General features: G+C 42.6%; 1 protein-coding gene across 1 annotated transcript in view; it reads left to right on the top strand.

Annotated features, from left to right (window-relative positions):
* The window catches only part of FREM2 (FRAS1 related extracellular matrix 2), a 162,333-nt gene extending 150,597 nt beyond the window's left edge, over nt 1-11,736 (top strand). The window contains exons 19-24 of the mRNA XM_039236089.1: nt 879-1,006; nt 1,356-1,490; nt 2,547-2,673; nt 3,520-3,707; nt 3,916-4,062; nt 5,323-11,736. Coding sequence (XP_039092020.1) covers nt 879-1,006; nt 1,356-1,490; nt 2,547-2,673; nt 3,520-3,707; nt 3,916-4,062; nt 5,323-5,838 — 1,241 coding nt within the window. The 3' untranslated portion in view covers nt 5,839-11,736. The remainder of the gene's footprint in view (nt 1-878; nt 1,007-1,355; nt 1,491-2,546; nt 2,674-3,519; nt 3,708-3,915; nt 4,063-5,322) is intronic.
* The last annotated feature ends 5,461 nt before the right edge of the window (nt 11,737-17,197 follow it).

Here is a 17,197-nt window from a genome sequence, read left to right as displayed (position 1 = left end):
GAATTATCAGCGAGGAGGCAGTCACTGAAGTCCTATGTCCACACTTTTTTTATATAAAAAGACATTTCATTAGAGAGATCATTTTTTATTTGACTCTCCATTATCACTAAATTGGTTTTGCATATTGTGCCCCTTTGCCAGCTGTTGTCAGATTGGAAGGGGAAAATAGTTCACTCACCGTCTTCTCCATCCTTCCTTTCTCTGGGTTTGAGCTCTAAACAAAGGAGAGAATAGGCCTGAAATTCATAAGAGAAAGAGGGTTCATTATAGTTTTATGAATCTGAGCCACAAGAAATATAGACCCAAAAAGAATCATTTTGCTCTCTTATAGTTGACAGTTCTGGAAATTAAGATTTCTTGGTCTTTATAGGTCCCTTCCACATGCCTACCTTTGTAATAAACTGAATCTTTGTTTAGGCACAATTGCTGGCAATCTAAGTAAAATTAGATTCCACTTATAAATTGGGTTTGCCCAGCTGTGTGGATGCTAATAGACCCAAGCTCAGCTCGGAGCCCTGGTGCACAATAAATGCATTCACATCAGCTTTTACTACACTGTTGAGCCTCCCTGGAAGTAGCCCTGAACTGGTGAGCATTTCTGCACAGTTCTCTTTTGACAGAACTATAGAGTGGAAAAAGCACTGAATTCGGATTCAGAGGGCACACAGACTGGCTGTGTGATGTTGGGAGAGTCACTATGATCAGCCTCGGCCCAGTTTCCCTGGGACAAAATGAGGATAATCATACCACCACCACTGTGACCTTGAAGGCTTGGTGTTAAAAACAAAAGCAAGCGATGTACGGTAAGCACCTGGAAAACTCTAAGCTGTTACACACTTTTTAACTACTGTACCGTTATTATAATTGGCACTTTCTAGCATCCTTCACGAGCTCAATGATCATGTCGGTGGATCACCCAGGCCTGACCTTTTCCCTGCGCCTCATAAGGAGCGAACCCACCTACAACCAGCCAGTGCAGCAATGGAGCTTTGTGTCTGACTTTGCAGTAAGTGACTCAGGCCTGTGCTTAAGTTTACTTTTCTGCCGCCTTTGATTACACCTCAGATTCTTTTTTTTTTTTTTTTAATGTAGTTTACTGTCAAGTTGGCTAACACGCAGTGTGTACACTGCTCTTGGTTTTGGGGGTAGATTCCTGTGACTCATCATCGCTTACATACAACACCCAGTACTCATCCCAACAAGTGCCCTCCTCAGGGTCCATCACTCGTTTTCCCCTCTCCCCGGCCCGCCCCATCAGCTCTCTGTTTGTTCTCTGTATTTAGGTGTCTCTTATGGTTTGCCTACACCTCAGATTCTTAAATGAAAAACATAAATGTCCTCTCTTCTCCTCAAAGGTGCGTGACTATTCAGGTACCTACACCGTAAAACTGCTGCCATGCACCACTCCATCGACACAAGAGTATCGCCTGCCAGTCACCTGCAACCCCAGAGAGCCTGTCACCTTTGACCTTGACATACGATTCCAACAGGTGTGTCTCTTGGAGTTATTTTCCCCCGGCTTATAGAATCCCATTCTATTAAGGTCATGGTTTGCTTTTATCAGTAAAAAAATAAATAAATAAATTCACCCAATGAGTTTAATTCCCGCATGCTGAGAAAAAGGAAGTCAGATAGGAAGGAAGCAAGAAAGGAAGAAAGGAGGAAAGAGCTGCCCTTTATCTGGCATTGGTTCCGATATACAATCTGTTGTTTAAGAGTATGCAAGGACTGGGGCACCTGGGTGGCTCAGTCAGTTGAGCGTCCAACTTTAGCTCAGGTCATGATCTCACGGTTTGTGAGTTTGAGCCCCACATCAGGCTCTGGGCTGACAGCTCGGGGCCTGCTTTAGATTCTCTGTCTCCCTCTCTCTCTGCCCCTCTCCTGCTCACACAAGTTCTCTCTCTCTCTCTCTCTCTCTCTCTCTCTCAAAAATAAATAAACATTAAAATTTTTTTAAAAAAGAGTATGCAAGGGTTTTTGGTTTTGGGGGTTTTTTTTTCTTTGTTGTTTTTCTTATGTGATGTTGTCTCCTCCTGGACTTTGCTGCTTTGGAGATTTGAGAATTTTCCCCAGAGTTTCCCTGCACTTCTTTGTCTTATTCTTGACCTTCAAGGAAAATAAATACTCTGTAGTTCATGCCACCTCCAAGTGCCTAACTGCCATTATCTTTTAAAAGAAAGGTGATGGCACTTTTTGTCCAAGAACTTCTACTAAGAGCTGGCCTTCCACGGACCATGATACACCCTGGGAAACCAATGGAAAAGGACTCAAGCAACGCTGTTTAGTCACAGCTAAAACATTTCACTTCACCAGGTTTGCCTTCTCAAGAAAGACAGAGCCAACGCTACAATTGCCTTCATTAGTTTGGTTGGCTGTGAAAATTGCAGTGCAGTCTTTAGCATTCTACATGTCCGTGTACGCAGCTGTGTGTGTGTGTGTATGTGTGTGGAGAGAGAGAGAGAGAGAGAGAGAGAGAGAGAATAATGTACTGATTAACCACCAGAACAATCAACAACACATTAAAGGGCTTTTACGCTTGGTTTTAGGTCAGCGACCCGGTAGCAGCCGAGTTCAGCCTGAACACCCAGATGTACCTACTCTCCAAGAAGAGCCTCTGGTTGTCTGAAGGATCCATGGGATTTGGGCAAGAGAGTGACGTGGCTTTTGCAGAAGGTATCATTTCACAAATGAGACAGCTGCTCCGTTTGCCATTGCGTCTGTGGGGCTTTGCTCCACTGGGATCATGTTTGAGAGGGGAAATTGTAACCCCTGGGATGGTTTTGAGAACGTAACTGGGTCCTTACCGCTGCAACAGGGATGGGGTAGGAAATTGTATATATGTTATTAGGCGGCTTTTCTTCTGGAAAAAGAAAGAATTTCTTTATTTCTATTTCCCTGACCTAAGTGACTTTTGGAACAAATCTGGGGGTTTTTTTTTCGTTAGTCTTTTCTCAAGGTGCATAGACTCAAATACTACAGCTACTTGAGATTGTAAATGCCTCATGGGCAAGGCGTATATCTTTCTTGTTCAGTGGTGTATTTCTAACACCTAACAAAATGCCTAACACACATGGTAGGAGTTCACTAACAGGGAATTTCCGTAAACTCCCTTTCAAAAGCAAATAAAACTAACCCAGCCTTTTACTGATATTTTCTTTTTTATATGCTTTATTAGTCTTCTCTTGCCAAGTAATTTATTTATATAAGGCAGGCTTTAACCACAGTGACATATTTTTAATATTAAACTATATTTAATATAGTTAATAAACCAAGTCTTGAGGTTATTCCCACTACCAGCTGAGCATATGAGGGTCAATAAATCTTCAGTCACTTGTGGTCTGTTGTCAAAGTAGTTTTAACCTGGGAGTGTGTGAGATCCTGAAGGTCTTCCAACATTTGATGCCAGATTGGGAAAAGAAGGAAATCCTCGCTGGTGGCATTATTGTCACAAATTATTGGCAGTGTCACAGACACACCGTACCATGTAACAGAAATAACATTGCCACATCTCTGTTTCAGGTGATATAATTTATGGTCGAGTCATGGTAGATCCTGTCCAGAATCTAGGGGATTCCTTTTACTGCAGCATTGAAAAGGTGTTCCTGTGCACCGGAGCCGATGGCTATGTCCCCAAATACAGTCCCACGAATGCAGAATATGGCTGCTTAGCTGATTCTCCTTCACTCTTATATAGATTTAAAATTGTGGTAAGTGCTTGGACCCAAGCAATGAACTGGGTAGGTAGTCAAAGTTGAGTGTTTTTGTCTAATATCGAAAAACAATGGCGTCTTTTTCAAATGAAACTCGGTGGTGACATTTTATGGTAACTTGGACTCGCACAAAACTAAAGAAACATTCTGTACTTGCAAAAGTTGGCCTTAGCTACAGCACTCCTCATTTTCTTATTGCTTAAAGGACAAAGCTCAGCCAGAGACACAAGCCACCAGTTTTGGAAATGTCCTGTTTAATGCCAGACTCGCAGTGGATGACCCTGAAGCTATTCTCTTAGTGAATCAGCCTGGATCCGATGGGTTTAAAGTCGACTCAACGCCACTCTTTCAGGTGGGCCAATAACCAGCCACTCACAACAGGTCCGTGAGCACGTGCAAGTTATTTCATATCGGAACACTCTAGATGTCTTCTATTAAATGACAGTAAAAGTGATATTGTGTAAGTCATAGTAACATTGAAGACTGTTATGTAGGTAAGCCACACGAGACCGTATTGGGCACGTGGTGAACGTTCTGTAAACTCCCATTATTCTTATTTTTATTAATGCCTTAATATTACTTTAAGTCTATGTGTAAAGGAGACCCTTATTCAGCCCAGAATATAAATCTAAGTCTGATGGTCCGGAACTCTGTTTTTCTTATTCAGAACTTCCCTCCTGTTGACTTTCCGTGACCATCTTTATTAGAGTGATCTTATATGAAATGCTGGATTCTAAAAAACAAGTGTGCACAGGTCATGAATCTCCACTCCCCGAAGACTTTATACCTCCCCAAAGACTGGATATCCTAACCTAGAAGTAGATGGTAAAAAGAAACCCACAGGACCATAACACTGAGCAGACAAATGAGACAAATTCAGAGATGTGTTCCTACTGTGAATCCTTGGGCGAGCAAGTACAGCTTTTAGGAAATTTGCTAAAAATTGTCCAGACAGGATGGGCTGCAGAAACACATTGTCTTTATTCAACCTAAAGAAAGAATCTTAAGGAAGTATATTTGTGGTTCTGAATACTTTTCTAAAATTATTTTTACTGTTAAACTCTCAAAGCATTTGACCCCTTCTAAATCCTGAAGGCTTCAAAGAGCCGTCAGAAAAGCCTTTCTTTTCACAGGCCCTGGAAAAGCAGAAAAACTGACCTCTTCTATGGTCTTGTAGGTAAATATGGAACAAGACATACCGGAAGAGAGTCCTGAGGGTCAGGAGGTCTGAGTTCTAGTCCTGCCTCTGCCACTAACTAGTTGAGTGTCGGGGCAAGTTACTGCTGTGCATTCTTGTTGACTCATTGTTTAGATGGATAAGTTAAGCTGTGTGATATTTAAAGCGCTTTACAGCTCCCACATTCTATGGCTACAAGTCACAGATGGCCAAATATCTACCGGAACACACTCCCTCAAGAGTTGCACAAAGTATCTTAGAGTGCTTTACACAAAGCCTTGCGTGTACTACACGTGCAAAAATAGTAAGTAGGTTACTTCTCTGGACTAGAGTTCATCATCAGTTGTTGTCTCTGCCATTAACTTCTCTTGCAATGGTCACACATTAGGTTGGTGCGGTATTTAATTTTCTAACCAATGGAGCTGCGTTTTCTAGGTGGCTCTGGGCCGAGAGTGGTACATACACACCATCTACACGGTGAGATCGAAAGACAACGCCAATCGAGGTATTGGCAAGAGGAGCGTGGAGTCCCGGCACCACTCTGTGGGGAGTTCGGGGAAGCCCCGGGCAGTCACCCAGGGCCGGACGAAGAGGGAGGTCAGGAGCCCACCCCCGCTGGCCTGGGAAATAGGCGCTGAAAACAACCGAGGAACCAACATCCAGCACATCGCCCTGGACCGCGGCAGCAAGAAGCAGAGCCCCCCAGGGAGAGTTCCTCCCGATGGCGTCCTCCCCCGGGAGCTCAACCGTCCCAGCGCCGCCGACGTCAGCCTGGTCACGGTGGTGGGAGGCATCGCGCTGGGGCTCCTCGCCCTCTGCCTTGCGGCCGTCACAGTGATGATGTGCAAGAGCAGGAAGGGGGCCAGGAGGAAGGACTCTCTAAAGGGCTCGGGCAGCAGCAAGCCCGTGATGCCCCCGCAGAGCCACCACAGCGACAGTTCAGAGGTCTGATGACCACAGGGGGGCTTCAGCCTTTTCCTCAAGTGCCTCAGAAAGACGATGGAAACCCAAATGCTTCTGTAAACAGCAGAGAATTGGGGACTTCTGTTATGAAGCTGCTCAGAGGACCCGACTGTGCTAAGGAACTTCGATTTGAATTCTGTCTACTCTTTCATGCATCAAAGAACAAAATCAGACCGCAGACCACATCTTTCCTCTTGCCCGGAAGGCAACGTGCACAGAGCCAGAGATGGACTGCGAGGAATGTACGGCACATTTTAGGCATTTTCTCCACGCAGTGGAGACAAATCTATTCAAAGGTGCTACAGACTCCTTCGGAAGTTCAAGAGGAGTCTATTGTTGCTATCTTAGTATAAACCTTGAAGGTGCGATTATCACATCATTTTTTCATGATCTAACAGTCCATTAATACGAAGGTTTTCATTGCTAGTCTGAAAGACTGATAAACACACTGTTTACTATGACAAGTTTTCTAATAGGTGAAGACAGTGTAGAATTATGACCAGGGATAACTAAACCCATAATTCACCTTTTCTACTACATGGGAGGGAATGGAAGGAAAGAGAGAGGGAAGTAAGTCACTAGTTTGGATTTGAATTATGGTGTCCTTGTTTTATTTGCTTATTTAATTTTAAATTAAACCAAAGACTATGTTCGGTCTGGAAGAGATTGTTGATGAAAGACTTTGCTGTTATATAGTGAGTAGTCGAGTTCTTGCATGATGGTATACCTAACTGGTGCTCAACATCTGTGGGAAACGAGAGGGTTAGTGGCGTGTTGATGATGAAGAAATGCTATAGCGTTAGAGTCACACTTATAAGACAATGTTCTCTAAGAACTGAGCCTAGATATTTGCAGTATTGAACCCATAAATGATAATGAGAAATATCATTACAGGTGGTGGAGGGAGAAAGTGATATTTATTAATGTAATGTTTTTAACCAAAGTGCCTCCTCTCCACACTTTATAGAACAACAAAAGAACATTTTGCCGGGTGATAGACGAGGTTAACCGTCAGAATGGCACACTCGCGCAACAGTGTCCAGAACTTAAATTGGCCATAGGACATTTCATTAACTTGTTAATCAGCATCTGGTCTAAAGCAAGGGACTCTGCCACTGTCATTCCAGAGATGGTCTTGGAGGTGCCTGCTTCTTCTTTGATCCAACAGGAGAGCAGCATTCTCTGACATCCCCAGGTCAGTGAGCTGATGCAGTGAGATCCTTCCCAGCATCTGAAAATATAATGTGTCACGCTGCTCACAGTGTTAAAAACCAAGAAACTTAGGGAGCTTGCTTGGCAAGGCTCCCATTGCCTTTCTGGAAAAAAAAAAAAATGTACTTTTACCAAATGGCAGAGATTTCAGTTGGAAAGGGAAGGAAAATGTCAGTAGTCTAATGACCAATCTTCCAAAAGCTAGTAAATGTATTTCAAGCAAAAATAAGGTCGGGAGAAAAAGAACCGTGCCTAAAGACTAAGTAACCCTCAAGTGTTGTCTGGAATCCCCTTTCTTTGCATCTGTAGCCTGGCCACGCTGGACATCCCAGTGGAGTGGATCTGATCTGGTGTCTGTGAGTGCCCGTCATCTCTTTATTGAAAAAAAGAATCGACATTGGTGCTGAGAGAGAGGTGAAGTGTCTAATCCTCGCCCCTCTTCTTTTGGGCAGCTCTGCACGTCACATTCAAAGTCTTTCAAAGACTATGGTAGACCGTAGTCCCCTTCCATTGGGGAATTTACAAATATCACCTGTTACTCAAAGGTGCCCCCCACAGGACTTCTAGAAAGTACTGGAGAGCCCAGGAATTCATTTGTCAAATAAACATCAGTGCTTCCTTAATTGTCCCCCTTTCTTTTGCTTTGCACTCTGCAGATGCTTGACTACTTCATTAGTTACCTCAGAACTAGGATAGGAATTAGCATGAGTGAAGCAGCCTCAAATGGTGTGTGGACTTCTCATGATTTAGCATTGGGTTCAATTCACTTAGATTGTTAAGCAAGTAGTCTCAACTGACTTTATGTTACTTTAGTAGTGTGGGTGCTTCAGAGCCCGACTATGGCGCAATCTTGGGCGTCTCTATCATTGAATATAGTAATCAACAGAACATCATTACAACATGTCTGTTTTGAGCTTTGGGGCGACACTGGCTTTATACCAAATTTCACTCCACAATAAGTTTTTCTAATGAGATTGCCATATATAAATTGGAGGGCTTATAAAATACAGAACATGTCTATCCTTTCCTAATAAAGAAGTTTCTTCCTCTCCTCCCATTTCCTTCTCTCTTTCTCTCTTTCTTCTTTTCCTTCCTCCCCTTGAAAACAGAAAGTCTGTGGGAAATAGGCAGATACAGCTTTTTTAAGTATAAAGTGCTTGGATTTTGGCATCATTTCCTTTATATCTGTTTACTTAATATGTGATTTAATATACATTAATCATAAAAATTCTTTTTAGTGGAAAAAGAATCACGCAAAGAGCTTTATTGTTCAATAAAGCAGACCCTTTCCCCCCAATATTTTGTTTTTAGAGAATTATGCTGGTATTATCAGATCCAATTACATAAAATAACTTCCCATAGACAGGATATAGCTGTTATAGCTCCTTAGATGCTCAGTAGCTTCTGACCCTAATTAAAACAAGGTCTTGTTGATATTCCGTAGTAAACCCAAAACACAAAAATATATATTAAGCCTACTAAGCTCTCCTAGCATATGAACTAGGAAGCATTAAAATACGTAATTATGTTTTAATGATGGTTTTACTTGTTCCAGTTCATTCCCTCTGTTAACATTTACTAAATGTTCACCTACAATTAGTCACTTTGAGACATTACACAGAAACCAAGATACCCTCCCTGCTCTCAAGCAGGTTACGCTGAACTATGGCTCATCCTTCAGACTGAAGGAATCCATATTTGCATTAGGTTCTCTCCTGGACCAAAAACACACCAGGTATATCTGGGAATCACAATTTAAACATCTCTCCAGAGCACTGACAGTGGAATCTAATCTTTATCATCTGAAAGAACCCCACAAGTTATAGATCATTCTGATGGTGGATCTCATGCAAAATATTTCAGATCAATAATCTGATGGAAGCGTCCTTCAGAAATCTACACGGAGAAGACACATTGCAGGGATGTGGGTTGCTCTGCATATTCTTTTCCTCTTAATGGAAGACATGCCCACTTTATTCCAAGAAAGGGATATAGCACATAAACTCTTGTTCCAGTCCATGGACTTCCTCAATACCTCTTCCCACAAGCATCCACAATGTTTGAACAGTATGAATAGAGGTCAACTGAAAATCTGCTTCCACGCTACTGCATACATAGCATTTGTGATAAGAAGGACCAATTCTAGGCTCAATATGAAGGGATTTAGTTCTATAGGCAGCACACCACTACTTTATCAAGTCCTCATACCTCTAAGTCTTTTCCAGGAACCAACTTCAAGGTCAACTTTAAAAATGGAAATGGACCTGTCTGAAAATCATGGAGTCTTTCCTCACACAAATTGGTGCTAAGGGCTAAAATAGTCCTAGACTGAGAGATAATAAAGTAACAATAAAGGCAAAATGTAATGACATTTAGATTTTTGAAGTTGGAAATTTGATTTCTGCTACTATTTTGAAAATATCTATTTAGTTTTGACTTAGAAATCAATTTAGTCCTTTAAAAAGAAAAAAGAAAAAAATATCTTCAAAGATGCAAATGTTTTACAAATCTGAAATTTACATAATTGTATTGATTTGAAAACAAGTGAGCGGTGATTCTTTGAAACTCTTCCATTTCTTGTAGCCATGATAGCAATAACAAAAGAAAGAAAACAGGTGTCTTTACTAGCCCTAGGCCAAATGATGAATAGGACTTAAATGTTCAATCAGTCCCACTGTGATGGCTTTAGAAATGTGCAATTTGCCAGGAAACTATAAATACTACTATTATCTTGCGCACAGACAGCCGCATGTGCATATAAAAACAACCAAAGATCTCATTTCTAGAAAAGAGATGGCCCTCAATACAGTTTTAACTGAAATGGTTCACATGGAGATTTTCAAGAAGGTCAACAGAATGGTTATTTGTCTAAACATAGTATTGCGGGAGTTAATTTGACGCTAGTTCAATGGTTAATATGTTTCCTTAGGATCTTTCCTGGAATTGATTCGACTGTTTCCTGGTAAATTCAGAAACTATTACCCACAGGTTAAAAGTTTCTCTCATTGTCTGGTTCTCCCTGTTGCCATATCCTTTGATGTTAAGAACAAAAGACAAATTATGGTAGCTATTTTGATTTTAATAAGACATTTAAAAACAGAAATTCACAGTGTTTTCTATAGTTTTTTACCAGAAAGATTATACAGAAACTTTTTAAATAAAGACTGCTGCTTCTCTCTTGAACTAAAGTTGACCAAACAAACTCTCCTAATGTGAGCCCTTCTCTGATTTAATTTTGCTCATTCAGAATATTGAATTTGCAAACTTTTAAATAGTTTTGCTTTCTTCCCTGTCTTTCAAGTACATTTTATTACCTTTCCCCTGATATTTGTGTGGATGTGGTTTTTTTCAGTATTGTGTTTTACTAAAAAGCAGAATTAAAAAAAACAACAACCCTGCTCTAGCAATGATATCTACTTCTTTCCTTCCTTTCATGGAGGAGGTTTCTTCCTTCCTCTGAGATTTCTTTATCCTTCCCCCTGTCGCGCTTCCCTTTTAGTTTTGAAGCCATTGCCATTTTCACTATGTAATTAGCATTCTTGTTCCCCCGAAAGCCAGCACTGATGCAGTATCCCTTCTTTATGAAATGTTAAGGCTTTTGGAGGAAGGAAAGAACTCCCTTCAAAAGATCAAAAGCATCGCATTGAATAATGTGATGACAATCTGTGCTTTGATTCTCTCAGTAAAGGTTCAACACTGACATTTAAGATATTTTAAAAGATCCCTTTAAGGATTTGATTGAGTAAAAATAAAAGGCCGGAGATCACATATATGAAGTTGTTTGGGATGATTGAATACTTTGCAACGAAATAAATGGCAACACAAAAATACTGTTAAAATGTTAACAGCAATGAAGTGTTTTAAACTGTAATCACTAAATGCCCAATGCTCTTTTTACAGTAAGCCCAATGTTGCCTACACCAATTACAGGATCCCTTGAATACGCTAAGTGAACTTCTACTACAGATATTTGTTTTTCCAACGTTTGGATTGTCTTTCATAAGAATTGTCAGTATTATGCCTTAGAAAAAAAGAAAGAAAAGAGAGAAATGGAAATGTTTTAAAACTACCATTAATAATAAAGAGCATTATAGTACAAATCACTTAAAATATAGAAAAGTAATAACTGGTAAGAATAAAAGATGATTCCTGTAAGGGCCAAAATTAAGCACATTACAAAAAGCAGTACAAAGCAGAATCTTCTTCTGTGGTTTTGGGAATTGAGTTTTTGGCAAGGTATTTTTTAAGCCCATTTATCTGTAAAAGAAAACTTCAGCTTGGACAAGGAGTTGTGTGTTTTATAATTGTATTAAGTGCCTGCTTCCTTCCCCAAAGCCCTCCAGAACACTCAGTGAATTTATATTTATCTAGCCAATGAGTGGAATATCTGTGTGTAATGGAATTATTTGCAGAACTTAATAGCCTTTGTGATTTTCCCATGAGAACTCTTCAAAAGCTAACAGGGTCTAGTTTTTTTGTATATTTCCTGGGATACTTCATATTTGCTGGATATTGAAACTTATCCCTGGGAAACCAATTATGCAAATAATTTGGAACCATTCAGCCTTCAATCCACGTCTAAAATAATTCTTGCTGCCACTTGTATTTCATAACTGCAACTGTTCTCCATCAAAACACATCACACGTTTAATATAAGTAAAGCCCATATAAATACAAATGTGTTAACATGGTCAAGTTATTGTGGTTCATTCTCTAATTTTTACTTACACTAAAATCAAAGAATTTGTGCAGTCTGCCGTGAGTGTCAGTTATTTCCGTCCTGGATCTGAAGCCTGAGCTCCCGCAGGCTTCCAGACCGGGACGTGGGTTCCCACTAACTCTCTGATGCTGATGGTAAAATACGGACGCCCCTCAGCCGGCTCGGACTGTAGGGTCTTAGTGCTTCCTCACCAGTTGTAGCAGGTGCAGGTGCAGCCAGAGGCCACAAGGGGCAAGGGGTACTCACAGGAAACTGCACATTTAGGTAACTAACTTTGTCCCAAGGAGTAGGGTGTCCAGACCCTACTGCAGTTATGAAACTGTGCCCAGCTACACTGAGAAGGATGAATCAGCTGTTCGGATCCATTGCTGGGAGGCTGACAGGGTAGTCTAGTTGCCTTTATGTGAACTTCACTAAGTCAATGATAATTTGATTTATTATATGGTCAGATTTTTAATATGTGGCCACCCGAATGTAATACCAAAAAAATTGCAAAGACAGCCTGTTATAGCTATAAGAAGGATTATGTTGAAGGATTATATTGAAGGATTATCCCAAGAAAAGGGCAAAATACATGAAAGAAGGTGGGGTGGAAGGCTGGGGGAAGAAATGGCTATATTGTAGCAGAAAAACTATAATCAGCCTCAGAAATGAAGGGTTCGATTTATCTCCACTATAAATATTTTTTTTTTAAATTTGAGAGAGAGAGTGCACAAATGGAGAGGGGACTAGAAGGGAGAGAGAATCTTAAGCAACTTCCACGCTCAGTGCAGAGCCCTGACCTGGGGCCCGATCCCACGACCCTGGGATCATGACCTGAGCCGAAATCAAGAGTCAAACACTCATCCAACAGAGCCACCCAGACAGCCCTCCATCTTCACTGTAGAAGAAAAGAAAAAAAGCCTGTATGCTGGGAAATTTCCAGGTTGCTAGGGAGAAATCCTGGCCTTCAGGAAACTGGAAAAGTGAACCAGGGAAGGGAAGATTCATGATCCAGCCACACCGGATATTGACAGTGGGAGATAAGATCATGCCATAAAGTCATAATCACCCCAGAGGGACCCAGACTAAGGGAAAACCCCCTCCTTAGCCAGAATGAGTGAATGTGGACCTGACTAGTGGGGAAAAGGTCATCAGGAGCAGGGTTAGGCTAGTCTGAGCCCTCCCTACCCAACAGCCAGCCCAGTAAACTGCTGCAAAGGAAGGTTGGTAACAATTTTTGAAAATCCTACAATAGACCGAAAAGCCTTTCAAGATCTCATCCTAGAAATGTAAATGTGCCTAACTGCAAAGTGGTTAAAGGTGGTAGAGAAGACAGAGTAAGGTTACATCCAAAGGCAGTAGACACAGGTCAGAGACAATGCAGGGAGAGTACGTTTGGGAAAAGCTGGATGCAAACAGAGGTAAAAGTGCTTGCCCAGGACTTCCTCAGAGTCCGAAGCACATGTGCTACGTGACAACATACAGTAGCTGGGACCCGACATGGTTCTGGCACTTTTGATAAGGACAGGAGCTCCCTCCCCTTCCGCCCCATCACCCCGTCACCCCCACTTGGCTTGAATTCTAATGTTTTGTTTGGGGGGGTGATTTATTTATTTCTGAGAGAGAGAGCACGAGCAGAGGAGGGTCATAGAGAGAGGGAGACACAGAATCTAAAGCAGACTCCAGGTTCTGAGCTAGCTGTCAGCACAGAGCCCAACGTGGGGCTCGAGCCCACAAACTGTGAGATCATGATCCGAGCCGAAGTGGGACGCTTAACCGACTGAGCCACCCAGGTGCCCCTTGGCTTGACTTCTAAAGAGATCACTAAATGGAGTGGCATCGTTAATACCCAAGTGTCACAGGAGAAGGCTTCAGAGGCAGTGGCAGGAAGGAAAGAAGCTTTGTCTACAATTTATGGACATGAATTTCTGGAGGTATGACCTACACAGTGGATTATTTTCAGGGACACTTTATGCACATGAAAACAGGTGTCTGCTCTGTGTTGATAAATTGGAGAAAAGTACTTTCTCTGTGGAGATATTAACCCTAGGCTCATGATTTGGTGTTTTTAAATGGAAGTTTTACTATTATTCAGCTATGGCAAGGCCAACAGTTCAAGAAACATTTGCCGTTGAAAGGAAAGCAAATTGTACTCACAGGCTCCCAGGGGAGATGGCACATTACACCCCAAGAGACCCCTGGGTCAGTCATGCGTCAGAGGGAACAAGAGAAAGTGTGGGCAAGAACCTTTCTTGTAGTTTCTATGGACAGAAACAGCCAAGGCAAGATAGACAAGATGAGGTTTAGCTGATTGGAATAATTTTGATGGAGGCTAAGGCATAGGGCTGTCTCTAAAATAATTTTTTTATATTTATCTTATGTTTGAGAGAGAGAGACAGAGACAGAGACAGAGCGTGAGCAGGGGAGGGGCTGAGAAAGAGGGAGACACAGGATCCGAAGCAGGCTCCAGGCTCAGAGCTGTCAGCACAGAGCTTGGTTCAGGGTTCAAACCCATGAACCGCGAGATCATGACCCTACCCCAAGTCAGACGCTTAACTGACTGAGCCAGCCAGGTGCCCCAGGCTGTCTTTGAGTATCTGGTACCAGGTCTTTGGGGGACTGGGCAGATGGACAGTAGCCCAGAGTTTGAGAGGCGGATAAAGAAGGTGGTTGGGGTAGGGACTCTGGATTGTTTGGTTTACCTATGAAAGGCATAAATCTCTAGGAATTGGCTAACCCTCTTTGAATCTGTCTTAGGGGCAGAATTAAAGTAGACTCTAGGGGCGTCTGGGTGGCTCAGTCGGTTAAGCATCCAACTCTTAATTTCAGATCAGGTCATGATCTCACAGTTCATGAGTTCAAGCCCCGCATCCGGCTCTGCACTGCCAGCACGGAGCTTTGTTGGGATTCTCTCTCGCTCTCTTTCTCTGTCTGTCTCTCCCTGTCTCTCTGCCCCTCCCCTGCTCATTCTCTCTCTCTCTGCCTCTCAAAGTAAATAAATAAAACTTAAAAAAAAAATTTCTTTTAAAGTAGACTCTAGAGAAAGGGCCAGGATTTTTTATCTGGACTCCATGGTATTTAATTATACCCAAAACCAGAGCAGTAAGAAGAAACATTTTCAAAACCAAAGTCAAGTTTTGTGTAAGAGTTTTGTGTGAGGCAAGTCCTGACAAGAAGAAAGAGAAAAGGGTAAAAGCCTACCTACTCTAGTATCAAAGGATTGTGTGACAGAAAGATTAAGAGAGAGAGAGAGAGAGGCTAGGAGCCTGGGGAGCTGATTAGGTCGGGGAGGGAGGGATTACAGCAAAAGCAAAAGGGGGATCTTGCCCCTCCCCTACCGCTGCCCATTTAAGCCCCGGGAGAGAGCGCACCCCTGCAGAAATCCCTGTTCGAGGTCAGGCTCAGCCAAACACACTCAGGGATCAGTGTGTGTGAGGCCAACAACCGCTGCAAACCGTACTGGCCCGGCATCCGAAGGGGGGGACCCCAGCCCCTCCCCGGGCACCCTGATCAAGGCCGCACCACACCTGCTGCTCAAACAGGGAGAGTCCTGGCAGGGGTCACCTGTGCTGGCTTCCATCTTGGGGACTGTCGTGGTCTGTGCCTACATGTGGAGGTTGGATGCTTCCCTCTCTCCAAGAAGTGGTCTGCATTTCCTCCTTGCAGGCTTGTCCTGCCTCCCAGCTCTCCTCCCCCAGGAGAAAACCAAACGTCCCCCTGGCTCTGGGGGCAGAGGTTACTGTATTTCAAATATCATCTTTGGCGTTCGCCTTCCAGGAGAGCTCCGACTCTCCGTGATTCTTCTGTACTGTTCGCCCCCAAATATACTTCCCTTCAAGGGGGACTTCTTTAGTCAGCACTCAGTAGCTGATAGAATAAATGGCCTATTGCAGTGTCAAAGAATTCATGAGGCTTAATGCGGGAGGAGTGGAGTAATTTGAATCTCCCAGAGAGTTTTCCAATCACATCTGCACAGCCCTAGAGATTCTGAAAGAGCACCCACACCCCCACTCGCAGGCCAAGGATCTGTGCCCTCTGAAACGGATCTTCTAGGGAGTGAGAGAACCATGACCTTCAGGGAGAGCCATGGGTTTAGAGTTTGCCGTACATTGACAGGAAAGACTGGCATTTTTAGTGCAATCCTGGAATTCAAAGAAGGGAGAGTTGTGGGTTTCTGGAACAGGCTAGGAAGAGATTTTTGCAGTGAGCCCACAAAATGTCCTTGTACAGGGAGATCGTCTCTCCTCAGGTGACCTTCAGCACCACGGATGTCCCAAGCCTGCACCACTGTTCTTAAGATATAGGGTCACCAAGTGTCGACATGGTGTGACTTCACCGACTCAGATTCTGGCCGGTGGGGATGAGCTGTGATAAGTTTCTGTTCCCAATTCTTGTTAAAATGCAAGTATCTAGCTTAGTAGGAAAAATATGAACCCCAAGGAGTTAAAAATGAGTGCTAGAGTTGTAGAGTCAGTGGAATCTACCAAAAAAAATTTATTGACTGTGAATTGTCCAGAATTCATATCAAGTATGATATGGTTTCATGAAAAAAGCATGTTACAAAACCAAAGGTTGAGTGTGTTCCCCATTTTGCATTTATATGCAGATGATACCTACATGTGACAGGGACGCATATAGAGGGGATAAGAGCAGAGATGGAGGTGTGGGGTGGGGGTTGCGAGGGTAGAGGGTTATATAAGAAGTATGTTTGCAGTGTGAAAAGGAGTGTGTGCACATGTGTGTGCAAGCTCTCACAGTCCTGGACACAGGGTAAAACTGTAGTGGACACCCACACTTCCAGAGACTGAAAGGCAAAAAGGGAATGAGAAGGCTCCCCCTCCCCCTCCCCCCTCAGACCTCCCCCCAAAGAAAACTCCATGATGTTTAAGAGCAAGGACTTCGGGAGTCAGATCTAGTTTTAATTCCTAACCCAAAGCTAGGTGCAGGATCTTGGGCAAGTTATTTAACCTCTTGACATCACTTTCTCATCTGCAGAATAAAGATACTTCTTGGCATCCATGAAGGGCTCAGCACAGTGGTAACACATAGCAGACATTCACTAAATGGGAACAAAAAAATCCCAGAACAAAAAAATCCTCAAAAATAGAACTCAAAAGAAAATTGCACCATGGCAACAAAAAGTGTCTGACAAAGCAAATTTTTAAATACATCACGTCTATATTCTGTTCTATGGCTTCTTTATTTTTAGCAGGTGTTCTGTGTGTGTGGTTTTTTTGGTTGTTTGTTTTTTGTTGCTGTTTTTGGTGTTGGTTTTGAGGGGGGTTGTTTTGGGGTTTTGAGGGAGAGAATAGAGTTTACAAACAATTCTTGACAGCTGGTGGCTCTTGGGACTAATAATAGAGTGAAAACATGCAGTCCACAGGATGATGTTCCCCAGGGATTTCAACCCATGGAATCTGTTAGAAGCACTCT

This window comes from Hyaena hyaena, unplaced genomic scaffold (assembly GCF_003009895.1).
Source record: "Hyaena hyaena isolate Hyena2069 unplaced genomic scaffold, ASM300989v1 scaffold_106, whole genome shotgun sequence".
Taxonomy (NCBI): Eukaryota; Metazoa; Chordata; class Mammalia; order Carnivora; family Hyaenidae; genus Hyaena; species Hyaena hyaena.
The sequence above is the reverse complement of the archived record's forward strand: the minus strand, read 5'-3'. Positions and strand labels throughout refer to the sequence as shown.